Source organism: Trachurus trachurus, assembly GCF_905171665.1.
Source record: "Trachurus trachurus genome assembly, chromosome: 1".
Lineage (NCBI taxonomy): Eukaryota > Metazoa > Chordata > Actinopteri > Carangiformes > Carangidae > Trachurus > Trachurus trachurus.
Window position 1 is genome coordinate 33,509,206 of NC_139891.1, and position 27,233 is coordinate 33,536,438.

At 42.0% G+C, this 27,233-nt stretch overlaps 1 protein-coding gene across 1 annotated transcript in view; it reads left to right on the forward strand.

Moving 5' to 3' along the window:
* Positions 1–27,233, forward strand: part of lcor (ligand dependent nuclear receptor corepressor) — a gene marked incomplete at both ends in the record, with an annotated part of 91,105 nt that continues 63,872 nt past the window's right edge. The window contains one exon of the mRNA XM_083970304.1: positions 1–97. Coding sequence (XP_083826430.1) covers positions 1–97 — 97 coding nt within the window. The remainder of the gene's footprint in view (positions 98–27,233) is intronic.

Consider the following 27,233-nt stretch of genomic DNA (forward strand, 5'->3'; position numbering starts at 1 on the left):
ATGGCGAGTCTGTGCAAAAGGCAGCAATGCACGATAGAGAGGCGCGGCTTTCGGCAGGAACTTGACTCTTGGAGGCACAAACTCATTCACTGTGTAGGTAAGCTCGCTTTTGGCATTGTGTGTTGTTGTGAGTCCATGGTGCGAGGGGAGGGGAGGGGGGTCCGAGGGTCCGGTGGGGAACTGTGTTGTGATTGTTTTCCTGTGTTTTCTTTCTATTCTTTTTAGTGGTGGGGCAGCGTGAATGAGTGAATGAGTGAGTGTCTATAGGTCTATATGCTGTCCAGTGGAAAAAACCTATAGCTCTCTATGTATGAATGTATGAAGCTGTCATTTTCCGCGGCCGCTGCACTGATCATATTCCTCCGCTCTCAAGTTTTCTGGTGCCGGGGCAGCAGCGGTGGTGGGGAGGGGGACTGGGGGGGCTGTGTGGGGTGGGGAAGGGGAGGGGGGGTTCACCTGTTCTGCTCACCTGTGTGACCGACCGTGGTTTTTGGTGTTATTGTTTTGTGTTATTGCTTGGAGAGAGGGGAGAGAGGGGAGAGGAAAGGGAGGAAAGGGAGGGAGAGGGGGAGAAGGTGGGTGGGTGGGTGGGGGGATTTCGTTGGACATTTTTCTATACATTATTCCATAGCTGTTTATTTATTGTAAGCAGGACGTGTCACGTGGTGCAGATGGAGCTGCGCCGCGGCCAATCAGCTGGCCGCGGCTATAGGCAGTGCGGTGCGCGCGCCTCCGGGGGTTGAGTTTTGTGGTTTAAGGTGGAGAAGGAGGGAGGGAGAGAGGGAGGGAGGAGGGGGAGGCGCGCTCCCAATCTCCAAACATGACGCCCCCTTCCTCCCTCCCTCTCTCCCTCCCTCCCTTCCCCTATCTCTCTCCTCCTCCTCCTCCGCTGCCCTGGAAATCGGCTTTTGGGAGCGCGCATTGCTGCATTGGGGGGAGAAAAAAATGTCACAGAGGAAATAATTTTGTATTTTAGGTGGTGGTGGTGGGGGGAGGGGGAGGGGGAGGAAAAGGAGGAGGAGGGGGAGGGGGGAGGTGTAGAGAAGAGAGACGCCGCGGTGCTCGGTGGTGCCTCAACACCGGGATCAGACTTGTTGAAACGCCGAGAGAGAGTTCAGCCTGGCGCAGTTTGCCTTTACATACATTATTATGGGTTTTTTTGTTTTGTTTTTTTAAATAATAATATTTATAACTGCCCCCCACCTCCCCCTCCCTCCCTCCTTTCCTCTAGCTCATGACATGTGTCAGTCTTTGTCTTTCTAAACTAGTGGAGCTCTCCTCCTCCTCCTCCTCCTCCTGCTCCTCTTGCTTCCTGTTTTTGCCCATCCATCCATCGGCTTTTATTTTGGATTTTCTCCTCCATACATCTCCTCCCTCCCCTTCCTCCCTTCCTCCCCCCCAATCCCTCATATCTGGTGTATTTCATTAGCTCACTTTAATCCGGTTACATCGACCTATCCTGATGTTATGGCAAGATTATCGTCCACTCTTCGCCCCCCCCCCCCCCCCCCTCCCCTCTGATCTCCTAACCTCTCTCTCTGGGTTTCCTCGGCTCCTCTTCCTCTTCCCCCCGGCTCCTAATCTGGCTTTTATCGGTCGTTAAAGCGCCACCACCACTACCACCATCTCTTCCTCCTCCTCCTATACCTCCATCTCCATCTCCTCCATCGCTGCAGCAGCAGCAGAGGAGTTGGGGTGTTGCATGCAGCAGCAGCAGCAGCAGCAGCTCCACTTGTGTGTTATCTTTTTGGATGCAGCTCTGTGTCCAGATGTTGCTTGTTGACCCGTCACCTACTTACCCATCCGACCGCTGCATAATAACTCACATGGCCTGATTCCTGCTGCTGCTGCTGCTGCTGCTGCTGCACGGTGCAGCTTTTTAGTAAGGAAGCCCTTTAATGAGAGGAGGAGGTGGTGGTGAAATTAAAAGCTTTGGCTGTAATCTCTGACCTCTGGTTGGTGTGATGATCAGTGTGGAGCCATAAGGAGCCATAGCACCAGCAGCAGCAGCAGCAGTGTAAACAAAAAGCCAACTAAAACAGCAGAATGTTGAATGTTTGGTGAGTTAAAGTGCAGCTTTTTACACATCTCAACCTCTCGCTCCTGTACGTTCGCAGCCTAATTAGTGCTGTTTTAATGATTTAGTGGGTCAGCGGGTTGGAGTTAAAAGCAGCAGCGGAGGAACGGTGTCTCTCTGAGTCGCCTTAATGAAGCCATGCAGAGCTCCGACTGGATGGAATAAACACAGTGATACCTGAGAGCTGAGACTGTTGGTCAGCTGGACGATGTGTTCAGTGTCGATCTGGAGATTTGACATCCGTGTTTGTCACTGTTTAATGATCAAACTGTGTTGTCTTCAAGTAGTAGAATCCAAGTAGAAAACACTAAATATTCTTCTTCATTAAGGCGAGAGACACTAACAGGCAAAAACACTGTGTTTTCATGCACTGATCAATTTTTCATTTTGGGTTATTTTTCTTCCTTAGCATGTATTCTTTCAGAAAAGTCTAAAGAAATGGTAGAAAATCCACATTTAGGTTTTTATTTTACTTCATTTTGTCTCTTTCGTCTGTAGATTTTCTCCTAAATTCACCAAAAGTTAACATGCTACTGTTGTCTGAGCCATGCCATGTCAGGTGTCATTGTAAAGCTCTCTCTCTCCTGAACTATGATGTAGGCTCCAAAATTTGTAATTTCCTCCGTATCCGCAACCAATCATAAAAGTACAATTTGCATTAACAATCTATGGAATTTTACAGTACAAGTCTTTAACCTCTTGTCACTCCTATAAATTCTGTAATATTCGCCTTTCCAAGGCGTACCCAAAGTAAATTGAATGCTGTTCTTGAACTGTTTGGAGAATATGGATGGGCTTGGTCTCTTTTGAAAGGTATCACTCTGAAGTTTTTCCCCCAAACTGAAATAATCACTATAAGTGCTACTATCATTGAGTAATCTAAGTGGGAGCACACTGAATTAGAATGTTTTTATTCTCGCCTGAATTTTTTTGTTGCAATCAGATGCCTGAAGATGAGTGTGGCTGAGAATTTTAGCTGGAAAACACAATGGGACTACAGCATGAAGCCTTACCTGGCCCCAGTTCAAATTTGATAACAATCCTGCTAAAAATTAGTATTTTACACATGTTTTTCTAAGTGTATATCTAGGCGTTTTCCTAAAGTTGCCATTGAGAAACAATACATGCGCCAAAGTGCAGCTTTTGCAAAGTTACGCATGAAAATGGCAGTGCTGCCTTTTCCCAGGGACCGTGAATGCAGCACATCGTTCGTTTCGTAATCTCATTGGCTATTCAATGCTACAGTTGCCATGGGGGTCGGTTCCTCGTGGCTGAAGCCATTCAGAGCTGTCGGGGGGGATGTTCCTCACGAGACACAGCCACTCATTCGCTATTGCAGGCGGCAGCCGGGGACAGGGAGCTTGTGATTGGTCGAGTGAGCTGTCAATCGAAAGGTCAGAGGGCAGCGCCATTTTGAAAAGTGAAATAAACATTGTTTTCATGTAAACGCCGGACTTATGAGGAGAAATAAACGGATTTACTGGATATACAATGCGTAATTTCATAAGATGCAGCAGCGGGATGAGGTTATCTACCGGTACAACCGTGTGTTTTGGACTAAATACTTTACTGGATTGGATTTACTGGACTTTTCTGAATGTAACGACACCAAGTTTGTGGGGAAACCCTGTGATCCTGAGCCTGCCCTGACACAAATCGTGAGTTATATCGGCTTTTTACGAACTTTGTTAGCATGTTTATAGTCTGATTCGAGTGTTGCTGTGATGATTATATTTAGGAATGGTCGGCATATCTTTAATCACAAGAGTTTTAGCTTTCCAACGATATGTGGCATGACTATTTCAAGTGACTGGTGACATCCTCTATGACACCTCCCTGATTAAAACCCCCCCGGGGGCCCGCCGGCGGGCCGTCGGATTGACAAGGCTGTTTTCTCAAAATGAGTTTTTCCTCAGACTCTGAGCCTGAAATCTCCACTTCAGCAGCACTTACAGACACCAAACCTTCCAGTTTTATCCCTTTCTATATTCTGGAGGTTTTTACAGAGAGGATTGTTGATATATCATTCACAGCCTCATTTATACAACATTTTATTCCTAAAAACAGGGCGAAATTGTTTTTTTTTTTAGGGCTGGTGACAGTATTTTCTCATTTACAGAGTGATAGAAAGAGATATCCAAAACCCTCCTCTGTAAAAACTTCTGACTCTAACATGTCAACAAAATAAAACAAGAATTTTGAAAGTGGCTTTATCCATTGTTCAGATTTTGGTTCTGGAAATGTATGCAAATTAGCGCATATTTCATCAGATATTGCCCTTTTTCACATTTAAACATAAAATTTGACAAAACTTGTAATACAAAAAATATTTGTCTGAATGTAAGTGATAAACTTGGGAAGTTTCATGGTGATATCTGTTAGTTAATTTTTTTTACCCTATTATTCACCTGTAGTGTTTTTTTGAAACCTTCTCTCCTGAGACAAAGAACCAAAGTCTCCAAAAATAACAAAGAACAAATGAAACAACTATTTCCTCTCCTTGCTGCTGTAATGAAGACGTTTGGTTTTAGAAGGTCAGCTAACGGGGGTGGACGTCTCACACGGTGGACACGGTGGACACGGTGGGCCCCCCCCCCCCCCCGGCCCCTCTGCCTCTCCGTGGCCCTGGGAGCTCGCACCCATAATAAAGTGTAGGGGCCGATCTGCCAGGAGAAAGGTTAACGTTATTAGTTGGTAGCAATTACAGCCCAACTGCTGATTCCTCTGGCACATAGAGAGAGAAGAGAGCAGCTCCTCTGATCGCTGAGAGGTTGTGGCCGCGCTGCAGAGAGACAGACTGTGAGAGGGAGAGAGGAGCGAGGTGTGAGTCTGACTGGCAGATTGCTGTTTTTTTTTAGTATATTTTATTTTATTTTATGTTTTTTATTTATTTATTTATCTAGGCTCAGAGCTGCTGGCTTCAGTTGTGCAGCGCTGCATCAGGCTGCTGCACAACCAAACACAGACACACACTTAGACCTCATGTGTGTTTTTATAAAATGGTTTCTTAATTGAATTTGGTAAAAAAATAAGAAAAGAAAATAAGAAAAAAAGCCCCGTAACACATTAGGTGAGGATATAATCAGTGTAATTACAGGTACCAGGAGAGAAAAGTGTAAATATTCATCAACTTCAGCCCAGGTTTACGTCATCAGACCCTAAAAAAGGGAAACTAAACTTCATATTTTCAGATGTAAAGTGGTTTAAAGCTGCAGGCTCAGTAAAGCTCTGCTCCAATCAGACGTGTTTACATTATTAACGTTGAGTATTTTGTAAAAAAGTAAAACCCAGAGCAGAGTTTTCTATGATGCAGCTGCTGCTTTGTGCAAAGATGCATTGATTGGTTCCAACGCTGCGTTCACTACAAACCAGGAAAAAAACCAAACAGCAACATTCAAGCGTGCAAAAAACAACATCAACAGCTCATCACAGTCAAATCTAATGATAAAAACTAAATGTTTCCTGCTGCTGAACTCAAACCCAAACTTTCTTTCTGTCACATTTCTGCAACACAACTTTTAAATATTAGAGTTTTTTTATTGTCTAATAAGTTAATTTGTACATGAACGCATCATGTTATTAGATCACAGAGGTTTTTATGATGCACCTGTGACACAAAGATCCTGAACTTCATCAAACTCTGCAGTGAAACTGACATTTAAATGTTTTACTTGATTAAAGGGACAACGAGGAGTTTCTATTTGGTTATAAAAAAGTCTCATATTAATGTGGATGAATCTACGTTACCACTTGTTAATGGGCCCATTTTCGATAAATATATCGTTTTGTCTCTATCGTTATTTTGTTATTATTAGTGGTGGTGGAAATGCTCCAGCGTTTCTTTACTTTCGGTTTCGTGGCGATTCATGAGAATAACGCAGCCGAATCGCCGTTTATGGTGGGAACTACGACGGTATGTGATCGTCTTCCAACCTCTGACTTTAATTCTTGATGAATGAAAACATGAGTCTGTCTTGCGCCGGTCAAAGAATTTTACGGTGCGGAGGCTCATAAATGTAGTGTGAAAACGCTTCGCTTTTCCAAAACTCCTCATTGTCCCTTTAAATCTCCAAACATCTTCCTGTACATTCTTTATATAAACGAGGACGTTCAGCTTCTCTGCTGCTCAACTCCAACACAAACCTTCACCATCGTCGTAGATCAAATGAAAGAGAGGCAACAAAACTTTATACGTATTAATGTTTTTATTGAAGTTCCAGTTCATAAACTCGTGTTAAACAACCAGAGGCTCCAGGCGGCGACTTTTACTTCTTTATAAATATAGAAGAGGAGAAAAACAAGGAGGAAGTGAAACATTTGAGTGTTGAACAAATCTCTCTCCATCCATCCATCCATCGCTCCTCCTCCTTCTCCTCCTCTCAGCTCTTATTCCAGTAATGGACAGATGGACAGATGGACAGATGGACGCCCCCAGAGATCCTCGTCCTGCTACTTTCACATCTTGCTCTTTCTTTTCATGGGGCTTTTCCTTTTTTTTTTTTTTGAAAAGGAAACAAAACAAAACATGGCTCATCTCATCAGGAGAGAGAGAGAGAGACTCGGTGCCAGCGCTGTAAATCTCTGTGTGTGTCTCTGTGTGTGTGTGTGTGTGTGTGTGTGTGTGTGTGTGTGTGTGTGTGTGTGTGTGTGTGTGTGTGTGTGTGTGTGTGTGTGTGTGTGTGTGTGTGTGTGTGTGTGTGTGTGTGTGTGTGTGTGTGTGTGTGTGTGTGTGTGTGTGTGTGTGTGTGTGTGTGTGTGTGTGTGTGCTCCATGCCAACCAGGAGCCCTGTGGGAGGAGGAGCTGCTCTCTTTGGGGTGAGAGAGTCGGGGGGAGGAGGGGGGAGGGTGGGGGGGTTAAATACACCGCTGGCACCGAGTGGATGTCGACAGAAGGTGTGTGTGTCACTGTGTGTCACTGTGTGTGTGTGTGTGTGTGTGTGTGTGTGTGTGTGAAGCTTTATTTCTTCCTGCAGCGTACTCCTCACTGCTCTTTTCCAGTTAACACACATTTTTCAGAAGTACCACAGGGAATCGAACCCGCGTCACGTCTTGTTGTGGTTGTTTAGTTTTGGTTTTGTTGAGATCTTTCAGGAGGTGACAACGTGTGACGCTGCAGCAGAAGAAAAGATTTATTTGTGTTTTTTAGGTTTTTTTTAATCTTTCAGAAGAACTCAGGTCGTTTCTTGAATCAAAATTAGTTTCTTCTGAGTCTCTGAGGGACGGGACGTTGTTGTTGTTGTTGTTGTTGTTGTTGTTGTTGTTGTTGTTGTTGTTTGTAGTTTGTACTGTGTGAGGGAGGAAGCTGTTTCCTCCTCTCTGTTTGAAGATGTGTTTGATTCTCCAGAGTCACTCGGAGGTGAAACCTTTGATTAGTTGATTAGTAACAAATCACTTCCTGCTGCTGCTGCCACTCTGACTCTACTTTCTCTTTTACTCTCTTCTACTTCTTGTTCTTTTTCTTTTTCATCTTCTTCTTTATGTGCTGTATTTGGATGTTTCATTATTATCTTGTGTGTATGTGTGAGTCAGATGCACGTGTGCAAACGACATCATTATGAAACCAAATGATCTGATGAACCTGAATGTGAAATTTACAGGAAATGAGAGGCCGATACTCAGCTGATCAATGATCAATAGATCAATTTAAAGACGATACAGCAGGAATTTGCTCTTCTCTTCGGTCAGAACCACAAAAACTGATATTTATAATAAGTATACACTATTAAGCATTAGTTAAGCATTAATAAATACTGAATTCATCATTTATAACACATGAATACTCAAACACTGGTAAATCATCATTGATAAGCACTAACTGTGCTTATAAACTACATAATAATGGATATTCATGTGTTATAAATGAAGAATTCAGTGTTTATTCATGCTTAACAGTGTGAACTTAGTATAAAGTGTGACCTAAACAGGTTTTATTTGACTCAGTGAATGAAATAAACGACACGAGGGAAAAGCAACTTCTCTTTAATTTCAGGAATCAAAGCTTTGAGTCTTCAGAGGCGACACGTCTCTTCTGTTCTTCACTTCCTCAAACTGCACTTTGTTCAGCCACTCAGTCTAAATTTTATGTAAGCACTGGGTGTGTGTGTGTGTGTGTGTGTGTGTGTGTGTGTGTGTGTGTTTGTTATATGAGCTACCTGAGCTCTTTGGACGCTGATGCCATGTGGGCTCATGCACGGTTTGGAGTTTGTGTTTGGAGTACACACACACACACACACACACACACACACACACACACACACACACACACACACACACACACAGGGTGCAGCAGGAATGTTTGCTGGGTTCGGCCGACGTTGTGTCAAAGCTCAGATTTGAGCACTTTGCTTTTCAAGAGTACTTGATCGATGACATGGAGGAGTGTGTGTCTGTGTGTGTGTGTGTGTGTGTGTACTTTGTGAAGACTTAAGACTTTTTAAGTTTAAAGGGATAGTTCAACATTTTGGCAAATTGGCCCATTGCCATACTTGTCACAACATGTCCACCAGAGCATTGTGGAGTTGTTGGATTGTGTATTTGATGAGTTTGATGAGGGAAACCAAGAAATCCCATGAGCCTCCGTAGCGTAGCTCTGAGCAGCTCACGGCTCTGCTCCACCGTTCTAAAAATAGCTTGCACCGACAATTAAAGGTACCGAACCTACTGCTATGACTATAGCGATTATGGCAATGGGCCAATTTGCCAAAATGTTGAACTATCCCTTTAAGGTTGTGTGTATGTGTGTGTGTTTTGCACCCCGGGCTCTGGCTGTGAATCCACTATTAATGGAGTCATAGTGAAAGTGTGTGTCAGTCGGATCGTCGTTAACAATTAATTAATACTAAGTGGCACCTCGGTGTTTCCCAAACAAGAGCAGCCGCGGCTAATGAGCTGGTAATAACAGGGCAGAGTTAAGCTGTCATGGCTCCGACTTAAAGAGAATAATCTGGGATGTCGTCGTCCGATCGGAGCCTCGTGGTTAAACACGATGAATCTGTAATGAGATCTAATTAAATAAAAGATTTGTCAACGAGTCGTGGTGACGAGTTCAGCTCCCGTTGTGTTTTCTGTTTCCTTGTTTAGCTTCAATCTGAGTTTGGGATTACGAGGAGTTTCGGAAAGCAGAAGTGTTTTCACTCTACATTTCCCATGAGCCTCCGCGGTGCACGGTGAAATTCTTGGACCGGTGCAAGGCGGACGAAAGTGAAAACATTTGCCAAGAATGTTTTCATTCATCAAGAATGAAAGTCGGAGGTTGGAAGACGATCAGATCCGACCATAAACAACGCCAACTAGCGATTCGGCGTCCGGGAAACCCAAACTAGGAAATGCTGGGCAAGTCGACCACTAAATAATAAGACAAAACAATATATTTATCGAAAATGCACCCATTAAAGGTATAGTTCAATATTTTGGCAAATTTGGTCCATTGGTTCGTTACCTTTAGTTGTCGGTGCAAGCCATTTTTACAACGGCGGAGCAGAGCCGTGAGCTGCTCAGAGCTAAAAATAGCTTGCACCGACAATTAAAGGTAATGAACCTACTGCTATGACTATAGGGATTATGGCAATGGGCCAATTTGCCAAAATGTTGAGCTATCCCTTTAACAAGTGTGGGTAACGTAGTAGATTCATCCACATTAATGCGAGACTCTTTTATAACCAAAAGCAAACTCCTCTTTAAAGGATTCTGTATCAGCCTGCATTGCAATCATATACCCACAGGTGCACCCTGGGAAATGTAGTTCCCAGAGAGAGAGAAAGAGAGAGAGAGAGAGAGAAGGGGGGGAAGGAGGAACAATAGAGCAGCGGCAGAGAGGGAGAAAGAGGGAGAGAGCGAGGTGGAGAAGTGAAGGCTGAGGGCCATTTCTATACGACGACACATGACAGATGAGGTTTGCACAACAAATGACACGGAAACAAAAGGCAATTATTTGCAATTCAAAGAGTGAAAAGGAGTTCATTATGACTCGGCCTTGACGTGAGGACGCAGGTAGAAAAGGAAAAAAAAGGAAAGGAAAAAAACGTTGGCTGACAAACCCGAACGTCACAACAACCACAGTTAGACCCCAGACCACACTCAGTGTTTTTATGGTTTAAAACAGGACGAGCGTCCACACAGGATGGAAATGAATAATATAAAAGAAAATAATGATTCATTTTTTATATCAGAACAAAGACTTGAGGTCTGATCCTCTAAAACACAAGAGACAGATCTGATCGAGCTGTGAAGCGTTAAAATGTTTCAGCTCGAACCTGGAAGTTTAAAACCTTCAGCTGGTTTTTTCATGTTGGAGATACTTTTTCTTTTGTTTGACCCGTAGAGAAAATGAATAGTTAAGCTCAGTGTGCGGAGGAAACGTGACCTCCATTACACCCAGTGTTGACACAAAGTGAAGATACAAAGATACTGGAAACCCTGAAGAACCAGTTTGGAGCCCAACGACGGCTCAACGCCATTATTCACCAGCGTAAATAAAGCTAACGGGGGAATTATGAAGAGCATTGATGATTTATAATAATAATAATTATTATTATAACTTTTATTTTAACTTGATAGTGTTAGTGATATCATAAATCGGCTATATTATAAATGATATCATATCATCATATATGGTCAAAACTGGAAGCCGGTTTTGCATTTCCGGTGGAATTGTACGTTTACGTTTCCATGGTTTTCAGTCGTTGCCATAGTTGCGGTAAACGCATGGATCTATTAATCTATTAACGCTGGCTTTTACTGTAACACGGATGTCAGTTTGTGTGATATCCATTGTTAAAAGCTGGTGTGATGATCCATGCGTTTTACAGACTTTCATTGAAAAAAAAAAATCCATGCATGGAAACGTAAACATAAAATTCCACCGGAAGAGCAAAAAACGGCTTACGTTTTTGACGTTCGGAAAAAGGTGGATAGCCGAGACAAAACACAAAACGTTTGAAACACATATAAGCACATCCGAAATACCAAAACGTAAAAGTGACAAATTAAGATCAATTGAAAACAGATAAGTCTAGTTTAAAAACAGGAGGTAAAATGAGTCCTAATGATCAAAGTGTGGTTAGTTTCAGGTGTTGCAGAGTGCTGCAGGAAGAAAAACTGGACTTTCCAAATTCTAATGTATGATAGAGACTTGCATTAAAAGATACTGAAGAGTTAATATAGGATGGTAAGAGACCAGTGAGAGCTTTAAAAATAAATAAAATCCAGTGTCTATCAGGCCTGTTAGACAGCGAGGGCCATTTAACTTCTGTTAGACTTTTAAAGGAGGAAATCCTCTGAAAACAAGAGAGAAGAATCATCTCTCTCTCTGTCTCTCTCTCTGTGTTTTGGTCTTTCTCTCTCTGACAGCTTGTCAAGATGAACAAGGGAGTAAAATAAGAAAAAGCAGGAGAAAAAAAAGAAAAGGAAAAGGGAAAAAGCCGCCGACACTTCGCTCTCTCACTTTCAGCTTCTCTGCTCGCTTTTATTCATTCGTTTTTGTTTTTTTCATTTTATTTTTTTCACATAAACTTGAACCCAGATGTCTCGGCGTCAGGGACCAGCTACGTTTACAGAGACAGAGAGGAGGACGAGGACGAGGAGGGGGAGGAGGGGGTTGGCGTGGGGGGTTGGGGGGTTACTCGGCGATGTCAGCATTGTTGTAAACACACAGAAGTCATTGTGTGCAGAGCAGAATGGAGGACCGTCCCCTGTGATGTGAAGCTGCGGGTCGTGTTGTGTTGTGTTGTGTTGTGTTGTGTTGCGCCCCGAGGAAGACTGACCTCCTTGTCATTGTAACACACACACATATACACACACAGACACACACACACACACACAACAGGCCTCCTCCTGTGCGATGCGTTCGGTGTTGTTAGGGAAATCTCAGCAGCGTCTCTACTTGGATCGATGAATTCTGACAGGATTCTTACGGATCCTTAAAAAGTCTTAAAAGGCATTGAATTCAGTCATCTAAAAACAAGGCCTTGCCCTTTAATTTGGCATTAAAATGTCTTAAATCAAAATTTCAAACGTCTTAAAAATGTTAACACATTTGGTAAGTGGTATTTTATGATTGTAATTAGTCTCAAATCTCAAAATAATTGGTAACATTCTGACATAGAGAAGTTAGTGGCGGTCGTCAACGCTAAATTTCTCACCGCCACCAGCTCCCAAATCAGTTTTTTTTCCCCCCAATCATTCATGTAGCAGTCACTTTACCTTGGATCACATAGGAAAGTGGGTAAAATTGTCCCTAACCCTATGTAATAGATGTGGTGACGTTTTTTTTGTTTTTTGTTTTTTTTTGCATTTGTGTTTATTGTGAAGTCGGTCTTAAATTTCATTTCAAGTGGCTTTAAAAACGTCTTAAAAAGTCTTAAATTTAAGTTGGCTTAAGCTGTAGGAACCCTGTCTGAGCACGTACGTCACTCAGCGCTGACATAATGCATGATGGGTAGGTAAAAAAAAATCATCATCTATATACGTCTGTACAGCCAGTTTACAATGGCCGACATTTCAGGCAGGTCAAAGCTCCGCCCTCTTTTTTTAATTTTATTTTCTAAGCACAAACGAGAGCGAGCGCCGAGCAGGGATCAATTATTATTCAGAGGTAAAGAGTCACATCAAGGGAGTGTTTGAGTTACAAAGCTGACGTTTTTTTCCTGCGGCCGTGGGTCAGACGTTAATGGCGGAAAAAGTCATAAAACAACAAAGTCGTTTAATAAAAATGGATGCACACAAAGCAGCAGCTGGGAGGAGGAGAGACGACTACAAAGATATTCATAATAATATATATACGTATATGTAGGGGGGAAAAAAGATGCAGGAAATGATCAGTGACTTCAGACGTCATCGTACAGCAGCCTTTTATTATTCTGAGGTTATCTTGATCGCCTGTTTGATTCTTATATCAAACTTGGCTTTAAAAAAAACAAAGAAACTCTCGGTTCGTAGTGAACGCACAAGTGAACGCACCCCAGCAGCAGGACAGAAATTAGGAAAACGATGCATCTAGGTTTAGTAAAAAATGACCAATAACGAACTAAACATTATCAAGTTTAGGTCTAAACATTAAAGGAATAGTTCAACATTTTGCTTTAGAGGTAAATGCAGAGACTGCTTGCTGAAAAATAAGCACTTTTGCATGAATTTCCCTCTAAAACAACTGGTAACAACGTTCTGTTATCTCATAGCGTGGTGAATGTGCAGGTCACACCTTCTCTACCAGAGCATTTTGGAGTTGTTGGATTGTGTATTTGATGAGTTTGATGAGGGAAACCAAAGAAATCCCATTAGTCTCCGTAGCGTAGCTCTGAGCAGCTCACGGCTCTGCTCCACCGTTCTAAAAACATCTTGCACCAACAATTAAAGGTAACAAACCTACTGCTATGACTATAGGGATTATGGCAATGGGCCAATTTGCCAAAATGTTGAACCATTCCTTTAACCTGTGAATCGGCGCCGCGGTCTGTGATTGTTAACAAGCCCATGCATATTCATGGACAGGCCTCAGCAAACAGCCGGGGAAAACCCAGTTGTTTGTTTGGAACTATTTTCAGCGGTGGATTAATACGCATTTGGAGCTGCAGCGAGGGGTTACAGCGCGGGATTATAAACGCAAACACTGATGCACAAACAACGCAGCGCTGTTGGTTTTCATCCATGACGAGTAGGAGCATCCAGGAAACAGAAACATCCTCCTTTAACTTTCATTTCACCATAATCGGTTATTTATTTCTCATCTTGTATCAGTTTAGTTTCTGCACCAAACGGAGTCTCAGTCGACTAAGTAACGCTGTGTTTCTTGGAGACGTTGGCGCCGTCTGTGCTCGCCTCTCCCGCCTCCTCAGCCGCTCCAGCCTCTTTGTCTACAAACCTGCAGCTTGTCATTCATCTATTTATTCCTGCAGACGCTGCCTCCTGCTCTCACATGGAGGTGTTTGAATATGTTCCTCGTCTGGCTCGTCCCCTACACTGCTGCTGTTGCTGCTGCTGTTGTGTGTTTGATTGTGTTGTGGTGATGCTGTGGTATAGACTCGTCGATTTTGCCTAAAAGTAAAATCCAGATTTTCTTCTCTCAAAACCCGATTTCTGTTTACGATTCCCATTTTTTTCGTGAAATGACAAAAGGCAAAGAAATTATTTCAAACCTGCTATTTTTTTATTGAAATAAGTTTGTCGTGCTGTGATCTTTAACTGCCACGGACGTCAGACAGACTTTACAACGGGGAAGAGTTTGGCTCTTCATCCGAAGCGTTGAAGCCGTACCATTTCTCCTCGCTGGCCTAAGCGAACGCCGACATGTTTGTTTACAGCGTGTGGGGACGAGGCTGTACCGTAATTATCCCAGTTAAAGGGATAGTTCAACATTTTGGCAAATTGGCCCATTGCCATAATCCCTATAGTCATAGCAGTAGGTTCGTTACCTTTAATTGTCGGTGCAAGCTGTTTTTAGAACGGCGGAGCAGAGCCGTGAGCTGCTCACAGCTACGCTAAGCAGGCTCATGGGATTTCCTGGTTTCCCTCATCAAACTCATCAAATACACAATCCAACAACTCCACAACGCTCTGGTGGACAAGTTGTGACCTGCACATTCACCACGCTATGAGATAATAACACAACGTTACCAGACAGAGTTGTTTTAGAGGTAAATGCGTAACCAGAACTACATCCCAGACACGGCTGTTGGGCGGAGTGATTTCAAAAGCACAAATTGTTCTGAATATTTGCTTCATGTGTTGTAATGTCACATAATTATACATGATTATCTCATAGCGTGGTGAATGTGCAGGTCACAACTTGTCCACCAGAGCGTTGTGGAGTTGTTGGATTGTGTATTTGATGAGTTTGATGAGGGAAACGTGGAAATACCGTGCTCTGCCATTCTAAAAATAGCTAGCTCCGCTGTGGTGGATGTTTCTGAGATGAGGCATCAACCTGCTGCTGTTTCCCTGCTCGCTGCTGCAGCGTCCATCGCTCCTCTGTTGGCTCAACACTGAACAACAGGAGCTGCTGAGGCTGAAGACGCTCCGCAGAATTAAAACACCATAAAATCAGCGGAGTTCTCTTGATGATGATTAGTGTAAGTCTTAGCTCGTCTTTTATTGTGGACAACGGGTGGAAGACGTCGCTCGTCCATTTGCTTTGATGCAGCTTTCAAACCTCTTGTCATCAGCTAATTTAGCTTTATATCATTTCCATTAGCTTGTTTAAGGAGCAGGTGGAGGACGCTCGCTAATGGTCGTCTCAGTCAAACACACACACTGTTTGTTAATGGTCTGGAAGTGGCAAATGTGTGACTGCAATGTTGACGCCTGAAAGTGAAAGTTTTAGAGAATATGTTTTTAATTTACGTTGTTGGTTTCATCCATGCTACTGATAATTTAAGGACTGAAAAAGTGGATTTCACACCTTCAGTTTGTGCAGCAGAGAGACGACGACACTGAGGAAATGTAGTCAACGGCTAGAAAACAAAAAAACAACAGAAAGTTCAGTTCTCAAAACGGCATAAAATCGGGAGCGGGTACAAGAAAACGGAAAAGAAAATTTGTTTCCTGAACCTACGGTCTCTCCGGCCACATAAAGATCAACTCCTGGACCGTTTTCCTTTTTTATTTTATCCAGTTTCTGTTTTCCTTTTTCCAATTTCCGTTTTTTTTTGTTGCGTTTTCTCGTTTCTGTTTTCCGTTTACTGAATACAACATCTGAATAGTTTTGATGAATGATTTAAAAAGACTCAGATTCTCTAAGAGAACCAAGGTCACAAACAACAATAATCAATTAGGTGACTACTTCTTTTCTCCGTGATCCATTAGAATCAGGATTCGAGTATAAAAATCACAGTTTCTATAAAAGCTGAAGTCAAGTCATCAAACGGCTTCTTTAAACACTGCAAACACTCAAAATCTTTCCATGAATATTTGTCTTATTTCTTGTCAAAATGTCTCATTTCTAGTCAAAACTAATCTCTTTCCACTTTAAATAAGACTCATCACCTATAAAAACTAACTTGTTTTTAGATCATTTTCACTTGTTTGAAAGAAATTTTCACTTGAAATAAGCTGAAAAATCTGCCAGTGAAGCAAGTTTTTTGTGCTTGAAAGAAAAACTTGCTCCACTATCAGATTTTTCTACTTATTCCAAGTGAAAATATGTTTGAAAGAAGTGAAAAGTGTCTAAAAACAAGCTACTTTTTAATGTGATGATTTCTATTTTAGTTATAATGAGATTTGTTTCGACTAGAAATGGCATTTTGACTAGAAATAAGACAAATATTCTTGGTAAGATATTTGAGTTTTTGCAGCAGTGAACTCATTCATCAGCAAATCCTCACATTTGTGAATCCCCCCTCCCCCACCCATCGATACTTTACGACACATTAGCTTTCCTCCGTGTTAGCGCGTCGTCAGTCAGTCGGCGGTGACTTCCTGCAGCGATCAGTCATTAACGCCGGACAACAAACCTGACAACGCTGCAGATAATTTACGGTGCGCAGCACGGAGCAGTGGGACAGTAAAATTTAATTTAATGCACCTTTTTTTTATGCTCGCAACAAGGGCTTCTTCTGCAGCACACACACACACACACACACACATGCACACACACACACACACACACACACAGAGAGAGCAGGGTAAGTGGAGGTGACAGGGCCAGCTGTGCAGTGTGAGGCCGGGCAGGCTGGCAGAGCTGGGGGCGCTCAGCCTCCTCTGTGTGTGACCGTGTCAGCCTCAGTTAGGTGTCAAGCCCACCAGGCCGCTCGCTGCTCACACACACACACACACACACACACACACACACACACACACACACACACACACACACACACACACACACACACACACACACACACACACACACACACACACACATGCAGAAACACACACACATGCACACTCTCTCTCTCTCTCTCTCCAATAAAAGTGAAGGTCAAGCAACAAATGCCGCCGTCACTCCCGTCTCTGCCAGGAGAAATGTCACTTGTATTTTTATCTCCTCCTCTCTCTCTCTTTCTCTGCTGCATCTCATCCTCTCATCCTCTCCTTCCCCCTCATCCTCTCTCTCTCTCTGTATCTCTGTTTCCTTCCTCTCATCCTCTCATCCCTCCTTCCCCCTCATCCCCTCTCTCTGTTTCTGTATCACTGTTTCTCTTCTTACCTACTTGTTCCATCCTTATCCCTCCTCGCTTTCTCCATCATGTCACATCATCTTCTCTCTGTTTTTTTTCTTTTTAACCCTCTTCATCCTCATTTTTTTCCCTCCTCCATATTGTTTTCACACATGTTTTTCTCTTCTTGCCGTGTCTTCACTCTGCTTTCACTATTTTGACATTTTATCAGGATTATGTCACACAGTGTCACCACCACAGGCTCTGCTGCTGCTTTCAGACCAGGCAATAGAGGAATCAATCACAGCTCAAACATCTCTCTCTCTCTCTCTCTTTTTTTTTTTCATTTGGTTTCTGCCCAGAGGCGCTTTTTATATTCAGCAACTTTTTCTTTTCTTTTTTTTTATATCATAGAATATTTCCTAACACCCACCTTTAAATGAGCGCGTTACAGTTTCAGCTGCAGACATTTTCGTCTCAGACTTAATTGTGGCGTAGGCAGGTTTGTTTTTTCATCTTCTCCTCCTTCTTCATTTCTTCTCCGTCTGCATCTCTTCAAACGCACCGCTGTTGATTTAAAAAGAAAAAGAAAAACTTTTCTTTCTTCTTTCCTTTTTTCACTAATATCATCACCTCTCACACTTACAGTTTACAGACGACAAACCTCTGAGGTCGTCGTGTAAAAAGCTCTCAGATGCTTTTAGCTGCTACATGCATGTGATTTCATTATTTACATAAGTAAAGCTGCACAATGAGACAAAAAAAAAAAATCAAAGTGCATTTTCTGTGCGTCCCAATATCCTAAACGATGAATGAATGAATGAATCGGGGTCTTTGTGCAAGTGTTTTTCAAAGTAAATTGCTTTTTCAACGCTTAAAGGAAAAAGAAGTTCAGTAGGTATTTAAAGAGTTCACATAGCGTGTGAAAGATATGAAAGATTTTTTTTTTTTTTTTTTAATATTCAAGTCTAATTTACGGTTCCTCTTCACGCCTTCCTCCAAAAAAAAAAAAAGCTCCATGAAACTGATTCCTCTCTGCTGGATTAAGCGCAGCAGCAGTTTGGAGGTTTCAGCTGCAGCTGTGACACTGAGAGCAGTGTGGAGCGGCCCAGAGCCGTGGTAATGAATGTAAGGGTCAAAAGCAGAAGGACAAATTCCTTTTGAAATGTCATCTAAGAGAGAGATGGTTGTAAAAAAAAAAAAAAAATGTGCAGAAAGAGGGAAAAAAAAGAAAAGAAAAAGGGGCCACAGCGGGGTGGAGGAGGAGTGGGTGGAGTTATATTTGGCTGGAGGTAAAAGTCAGTGACTCTCCACTGGAGTTTGTAGCTACAAAAACTGGATGTTGAAGCTTTTGTCGCAGAAAACACTCGACTCTGAAGAGAAGAGAGAGGTCGACTACGACTCCCAGGAAGCTTTGGGGTGAGATGTCTGAAACTGTGTGTGCAGCAGCTAAAAGTTTCTTTTGAACGTATCAATCAATCGATCGATGGAGAGAGAATCAGTTTGTTGTGATGGTAAAAAACCGAGAAACGCAGAAAATTATATATTTTTTTTAAGCCGGTGCATATTCTCATTTGTCCAGGTCATAGTATATATATATATATATATTTTTTTTTTAGATTCATTTTGTTGTTGAGTTTGTTTTTCATGTATCGTCCTCAAAACGGGGGCTAAGGCTCATGCATGTGTTTACTATTATTGTTATTATTATTGTTATATATTATCTTTGTTCCTACTAGAGTCACACCTCTTGGCTTTTCTCATCTCCATAGCAACAGCTGATGGGGGGGCTCATGGGTACTGTAGTGTTTTGGGGCGAAGCATCAGTCTGTTGTATTGTTGTGTTTTGTTGCATCAGTGATGGTAGTTTTATTGTGTTTGCTCTCAGGCTTCTCTTTCGGTGTCAGCCAATCAGAAGAGAGGAGAGGAGAGGAGGCTCTGGATCTCTGCTCTGATTGGCCGACTGTTTTCTGTTTGAGTGATCCAATAGAAAGTACTAGAGCAGATTTCAGAATAAAACACTCAGATAAACCACAAATCCTGCAATGTTGTTGGGTGGATGGTGGGTCCAGGTGGTGGTGAGGGGGCGGGGCTTAGTTGTGACATCACAAAGTGACAGGAAGTCCTGACGGCTGGTTTTATAAGGCTCAGTTTCTGAATACAGGCTGTGTGCATTTCTCTGTGGACTGAGGCTTTGATACTTTCACAGTATTAATATAGAACCTAGAGCTGCTTTATAATCACACTACACATGGACATCTACCTTTATACTGTATGGAGCTTTAATACAAACATCTACCTTTATACCGTATGGAGCTTTAACACAAACATCTACCTTTATTTTGAAGGAGCTTTAATACAAATGTCTACCTTTATTTTGAAGGAGCTTTAACACAAACGCTGTCCACATACTTCTGTCTCTACAGTGTAACTCCTCACTCTGGTTGGATACTGGACATATTCATTCTACTCATAATAATCCAGATGTTTGAGGTTTTCCACTTGATGAGCGTTTTCTCTCTGAAGTGACTTGTAGCTTGTTTTTCCTCCCTATCATTTAAAAAAAAGGGGAAAAAAAGCTGCGTGAAACACGTTTCTTTACGGCTAATTCTGGCTGCAGCCTTTTGTAATTTGGGCATTTTATCTGCCGGTTGTTGCCACAACAATGGGAGCAGTGTGCTGCGCTCCGGAGAGCCGCCGGCTGTATAAATCAGTGTAAGAGATCAGAACCACAAGGACAAACTCATGTGAGTCATATAAAAGAAAAATACTTGTAAAAAGAGAGACTGGGGTCATAAACCACCCGCTGCATTTGTCACTGGAACTGCAGCTGAATAAATGACATTAAACCTCTCATCCAGACTATAATTGATCCAGATTTTTCATTTTTTCCATCAGATTTCCTTCAAGTGTCATTTAAAACAACAAAAGCAGAAGTCGTTTTGTGTGTATATTGAGTATATTCTCCGTTTTTTCTTTGTCTCGGAGGCCGTGTTTCTCCTTTGTGCTGTTTGAAGTGCAGCGTCTTCATTCACTTTTATCCACCTCACAGTAAAGGCACCGCGTTCCTATAGCAACACGACTGTTGCTTTTACAGTATATCAGTGTTTCAGCGGGTTTTACTGTAAAACATCTGATCATACATGCATTTTGCAGCTTTGCATTGTGGGAACTTCAATCTCATCTTGTCTCTAGATCTGTTGTTGTTGAGTGTTTTTGGAGTTTTTTTTTTTTTTTTTTCTTGTCTTTATGCTGACAGCTGCGGTTTGGACGCGATGTGCCGTCATGAGCGCCGTATCTCAGGAAAAGACCTTGAGGGGAAACTCAAGGATGCACCGAGAGGGTTTTTGGTTGGTTAAAGGTCACGAGGCGTTTTTGGCTTGAACTCAGGAATCCGACACGGAGGCGTAGGTCACTCCTCTGGAAACTCAGCTTTTCCTTTTCTTTTTCTTTTTTAAGGGGACACTACAGGTGAATAGGGTAAAAATTTTACCCAACAGATATCACCATAAAACTTCCCAAGTTTATCACTTACATTAAGACAACAATTTTTTGTATTACAAGTTTTGTCAGATTTGATGTTTAAATATGTAAATGAGGCAATATCTAATGAAATATGCGCTAATTTTCATATATTTCCAGAACCAAAATCTGAACAATGGATGAAGCCACTTTCAAAATTCTTGTTTTATTTTGTTGACATATTATAGAGTCAGAAGTTTTTACAGAGGAGGATTTTGGATATCTCTTTTTATCACTCTGTAAATGAGAAAATACTGTCACCAGCCCTAAAAAAAAAAATCTAATTTCGCCCTGTTTTTAGGAATAACGTGTTATATAAATGAGGCTGTGAATGATATATCAACAATCCCCTCTGTAAAAACCTTCAGAATATAGACAGGAATAAAACTGGAAGGTTTGGTGTCTGTAAGTGCTGCTGAAGTGGAGATTTCAGGCTCAAAGTCTGAGTCTGAAAAACTCATTTTGAGAAAACGGCTTTTAAAGACTTGTACTGTAAAATTCCATAGATTGTTAATGTTTATCAAAGTTTTATGACTGGTTGCGGATACGGAGGAGATGACAAATTTTGGAGCCTACATCACTGCTCAGGAGAGAGAGAGCTTTACAATGACACCTGACAGACAACAGTAGCATGTTAATTTGGGTGAATTTAGGAGAAATCTACTGACGAAAAGAGACAAAATGAAGTAAAATAAAAACCTTAATGTGGATTTTCTACCATTTCTTTTGACTTTTTCTGAAAGAAGACATGTTAAGGAAGAAAAATAGCCCAAAATCTCAAAATTGATCAGTGCCTGTTAGTGTCTCTCGCCTTAATCAAATCAGTTTAATGAGTTTTTCCGATCATTTTGACAAGGTGAAGGACGTTTGTGTTTGTGCTCTTTGATCTGGTGCCAAAACTCAAAGTGTGGCGCTGATAAGTCGCTGCTGCTGCTGTTGTTGTTGCAGGTTTTTTGTCCCAGACACGTGTGCACTGTGTTGTTGCTGCTGAGAGTCAGATTGAGGAGATGAAGCTGCCAAAAAGCTGCCGACTGTTGTAATGTGAAGAAGACAGCTGTAATTCTGCAGGAAAAAAAAGTCACTAAAGCATGTGACGGGCAGGTTTGTGTGCTTTGGTTCTGATATAATGAAGCTCTTTGGTTTGTTCTGAGCCGGTTCATGTTAGTTCATCTGTGTCTCAGTGTGTGTGTATCAGTGTGTGTGTATCAGTGTGTGTGTGTGTGTTTTGTCAGTTTTGGATGTGGTTAATGAGTCGTGAACATTTTGTGAACTAAGGTGTGTCGTCGTATCAGCGGCTCTTTGACCGTCGTCCACCTTTGGACTGTGAGGAGCAGCCGGGTTCAAGGATAGTTAACGGCTATAAACACACTTCCTCCCTGTATACGTGTGTGTGTGTGTGTGTGTGTGTGTGTGTGTGAGCGCGCAGTGGGCGGAGCTATAAGAGCACATTCCTCTATATTAGTGATAATATCATTTAATATTAATGTGAGGAGGAGGCTGCTCTGCTGCTGCTGTGTCAATATTGAACTGCAGAGCTGCTCCTTCTTTCTCCTCCTCCTCCCTCTTTCTCTCTCTCTCTCTCTTGTTTTATCGCTCACACACACACACACACACACATGCGCACACACGCACACACACACACATGCGCACACATTAACACACACACTGTCAAACTAAGAAAAGAGAGAGAACACAACCTGACCTTTAATTTGCAAAAAGGGAAATATTTATGACCAGTTGTTAAAGCTCTCCTGGGTACAGTGCTGCATGTGTGTGTGCATGTGTGTGTGCGCGCATGTGTGTGTCTGTGCATGTGTGTCTGTGCATGTGTGTGTTCATTGTTAGGCCAACACACTAATGTATAGATATTTCCATTTAAGGACCTCCTCCTCCTCCACTCTGGGTGTGGATTCACAATGTGTTTCTGTAGTGGTGTGGACACATTAAGACGACTTAAAAGCAGCCATATGGTCATATCTGTGTGTGTGTGTGTGTGTGTAGATGTGTGTAGGTGTGTAGATGTGTGTGTAGATGTGTGTGTGTGTCACGTGTTCCCCCTCCCCCCTCCTGTCCAAATCACTGCAGCACTTCGGCTCAGCTCCAAAATGGCTTCAGATCTGAAACTCTCACCATGGGGTGCTCCCTTAATGCCACCGTGTGTGTGTGTGTGCTTTTGTGTGTGATTTTGTGTGTGTGTTAATGTGTGTGTGTGTGTGTGTGTGTGTGTGTATTGGCAGTGCAGGTGAAGAGTTCTCATCTCCGTCTCTTTTCGAGGAAATTATTTATTCTTTCTTGTAAACATCTACTTGAAGCTTGTTGTAGGTTTGTTTGTGGGTTCAAGAGCAGCTCCAGTGTGTGTGTGTGTGTGTGTGTGTGTGTGTGTGTGTGTGTGTGAGCTGAAGAAGCCTGCATGGTGGCTGAGCGGTGAAACATCCTGGCCTGGCCTTGGTTGGTTGAGTCTTTGTGTTTCTTCTCTCCTCCATGTTCAGATGTTCTCTCTGTGAATCTGAAAACTTTTTCTATTTTTCTTCCGGCTGGTTGAGGAGAAGCCGGTGACTTCGGTTCGAGTTCCTTTCCTCGACGATCTTTGTTGTTACATATCATTTTCTAACAGTTATCCAGACTAAACAAACCACGCTTACCTTATTTTCATTTATTTTGTTTTTCGTTATTTGTTTCGAGCATCTTTGTAGATGCCAAACACATCGTCATGACGTTTGCCATGAAATAGGCTACAGAACGAATCGCCTTGAGAACAAAAGTGACAGACGAGAGTTTTGCTATCTCATTTTTCATGTCAGTTTAGACTAATCTGATGTTTGTAAAGTCTATAAAACCAATGACTGGACAAACATTACTATTTCGGTGTGCACGTTTTTGTAATTAGCCATGGTTATCATAGATTAGCCGGGCTAACGGTTAGCTACCTGTTTAACTTTAATAACTCAGTGACTTAAACGCTCCATGGGAAAATATTTTTTTTCCAGCGGATATCTGAGTTCCAACATGACTGAGCTAACTGGAGTAGTTTCATGTCGTGTCCGACAACGGGAGGGTTTTAACAGCTGACGTCCTGGTGTTAGCTTAGCTACCGCCGTTAGCTTAGCTACTGTTAGCTGTCCCTGTCAGCTGCAGCCACTGATGCTTTCTAGACACTGTGATTCCCCAAACTGAATAAATACAACACAAAGCAACACAAAACACACCCACACACGGAAATAGTAATGTTTCTTCAATCACTTCAGATTTGTCTAAACGGTGATAGGGCGTGAAAAACATGATATAGCCTACTAGCTATATATAGCTAAACTCTCACTCGCTACTGTGAATTCAAATGACATGCTGGTTTTCTACCCAGAAGTAGCTGTAAATAACGAGGCGATCCGTTTTATAGCCTAAGGTCTTCTCCTCTGCAATCCCGGAGATGATCTTGTTTCATTGTCATGGCAACAGCACAATGTCATTCCTTATTTTTATTTTTATTTTTTTTTATGTCGTTCCTTACTACTAGCCTACATTAGCCTACAATGCACTTCTCCCTTTAGCTCCTGTTATAATCGCTGTGACCACTAGATGTCACCTAGCAGGGAAACGTAACGATAACCTGCTGAGATTTTTACAATTCTGTCAATATGGAAAATATTTTTAAAATGTCCATCAAACAGCGACAACTTTGTGACATATTGTAGGCTAGTTGTCTTTTTAATTTTAAATTCATTTTATTTTGGAATTAAAACAATGTAAAGTCTCAAACAGCAACAATCTTTCATGTAGAGTTGATATTTGTCGTGTCCTGTGTTGTAGAGAGATGCCGTTCATATCTCACGCTCTGTGAAGAAAATTGAGCAGCTAACAGCTTTAATTGTGCTTCGGCCTCAAACACACGGACGTCTCTGTCTCCTGGACGTGGACTCATGCTTTTGTTCATCATATGACGTCCGGCGGCACAAAAACACGATTTCATGTCCCAGATTTAACCCGTGAAAACAGAACAGCCAAACACACATTATTTAGCTCATTGTCTCACAGTCTCCGTGATCTGTGACGTCTCAGTGTTTTGTCCTGAGTGTCAGCGGGTTTCAGCTGTCCTCGAATAGCATTTCATTTTACATTTAATTTGACTTTGACACAACAATCGGAAGAATTAGGAGCTTTAAAGTTAATCACGATGGCCAGACTCACAGTGAACCGCGACGTCCACGTCTACATCGCTGACGTAAAATGAGAGATGGCGAGATAGAGAGATAAATTTTATTTGCCATTTGTACATTTGTTAAGGTACATAAGAATTCTTGTGCACAGTACAAACATACAACAAACAAGTAAAGATAAGCAAGTGCACACAATTTAAAAGGAAAGATATAAACAGTAAAGAGTAAAGAGTAAAAAGGCAATAAATAACAATAAGTACTACATTAGGAGTTGGAATTTGCTTTTTTCTGATGGAAAAACGTACAAAACACTGACATGTCCACAGGTGTTGAGTTCAGGGAACCAGCGTGTCGGTAATTACCAGAGCTGCTGCTGAGACTTTCGCTCTCAAACATGCTTTTAAACAAAAAAAACAACAACCTTGAACATCACAGAGCCAGAAGAACCACCGCTGGGGTTTTATGTTTTTATTTTATCCTGGTCAAGATATTCAAGCTGAGGTGCAACCATTGAGCAGCTGAGCTCACAGCACAGCACGGCCAGGTAGAAGACACTAATGGTGTTTTTGTGGGGGGAAAACTTACTGAAAACTTCTAAAAAATAAAAAACTTAAGAAATAAAATAAGAATATAACACATTAAGGGTTGAAAATGGTACAGTTGTTTATACTCAGAGGCAGCAACACCACCCTGACCCTGGTGGTCAGAGATAGTCTGCTAATCCTCTGGTGCAGAGATTAGTTTAAATGTCACGTTCCCTAAATAAAATAAATGCAAATTTAATCTCACATTTAAGTTGTAGGACCAGATTGTCTTCATTTCCTGTTTTGTTTTGAAGTTATTATCCATAAGAGGATGTAAAAACCATCTCAGTGTAGTTTTCTATCTCTTTTGAAGGGCTAGTAACAACAGGTCAGTGTCAGCCAATCAGAGGAGCCTCTCTTCTGATTGGATGACTGTTTTCTGAGTGATTCAATAAAGAATAGAGCAGATTTTGGAATAAAACACTCAGAGAAACCAAATCCTGCAAGTTGTTGGATGGTGGGTCCAGGTGGTGAGGGGGCGGGGCTTAGTTGTGACATCACAAAGTGACAGGAAGTCATGACGGCTGGTTTTAAGGCTCAGTTTCTGAATACAGGCTGTGTGCATTTCTCTGTGGACTGAGGCTTTGATACTTTCACAGTATTAATATAGAACCTAGAGCTGCTTTATAGTCACACTACACATGGACATCTACCTTTATACTGTATGGAGCTTTAACACAAACATCTACCTTTATACTGTATGGAGCTTTAACACAAACATCTACCTTTATACTGTATGGAGCTTTAATACAAACATCTACCTTTATACTGTATGGAGCTTTAACACAAACATTCACTTCACATTTCACTCAGAATTCGTATCGAATGCAGAACTAAAGTTATAAATCAGCATAAAAAAACGAATGCGCAGAATTAACCGGCTTCCAATCAGAGCAGCTGACAATCATCTTTGTGTGTGTGTGTTGGTGTGTGTGTTTTAAGGGGAAATTTCACTTATTAAATCCATACATCTTCCCCTTATGTGCCTCGCCGCTGTGAATCGCCTCCTTTGTCTGTCAAAAATGTAAGCAAGCACGACTTCATGTGAAAATCATATGATAACAGGAAGCCCCCCCACCCCCAACCCCCACCCCCACACACACATACACATATATAGGCTGCAAATACACACACATACACGCACCAACTGTCCAAAAATATCGCTGTTGTTCCATCAGCTCTGGGCCTCCTGACCTCGTTAACTCGCCCAGATTTCAACCTCACATCTGGCTGATGCTGCTCAGCCTAATGCATATGTATATATAGGGTACATATATATATATATATATATATATATATTTATTTATATGTATGTATACAGTATATATTATAATACACCACTTGCCTCTTCACTTGAATGGAAAATCTCCTGCTTCTTCTCCTTCAAAATACTTCCTCTGCTCTCCCCCCCCTGTTGACTGGCTGCTGATTTACTGTCAGTGATGTGCAGCGAGTCGCATTCTCTTCTGCTGAGAGACGCTGCTGATAAAAGGCTCAGATAAAAGTCAGATTGAAGCCATTAGAGTCCGTCTCTCTTCTCCATAAACGAGCTCACACAGCGTTGTGGTTTAGTCCTCTCAGAGCGGACGGAGCAGCTCCAGCCAGAGTGTAAAGTGTTCGACCTCTGACCTCAGGGCTAAAAAAAAAAAAAAAAGGTCAAAGCTGCTGATCTGTTTCAATTAGAAACCTGTTGCTAAGCCACTTTTTTGAGGGAACAAAAGAGCGTTTTTATTTTACTCTCTTTATCTGCACATGCATGAGAGAGTAGCCATGTTGTTGGATCAACAGACTAAATGTAGCTTCAGTAAAA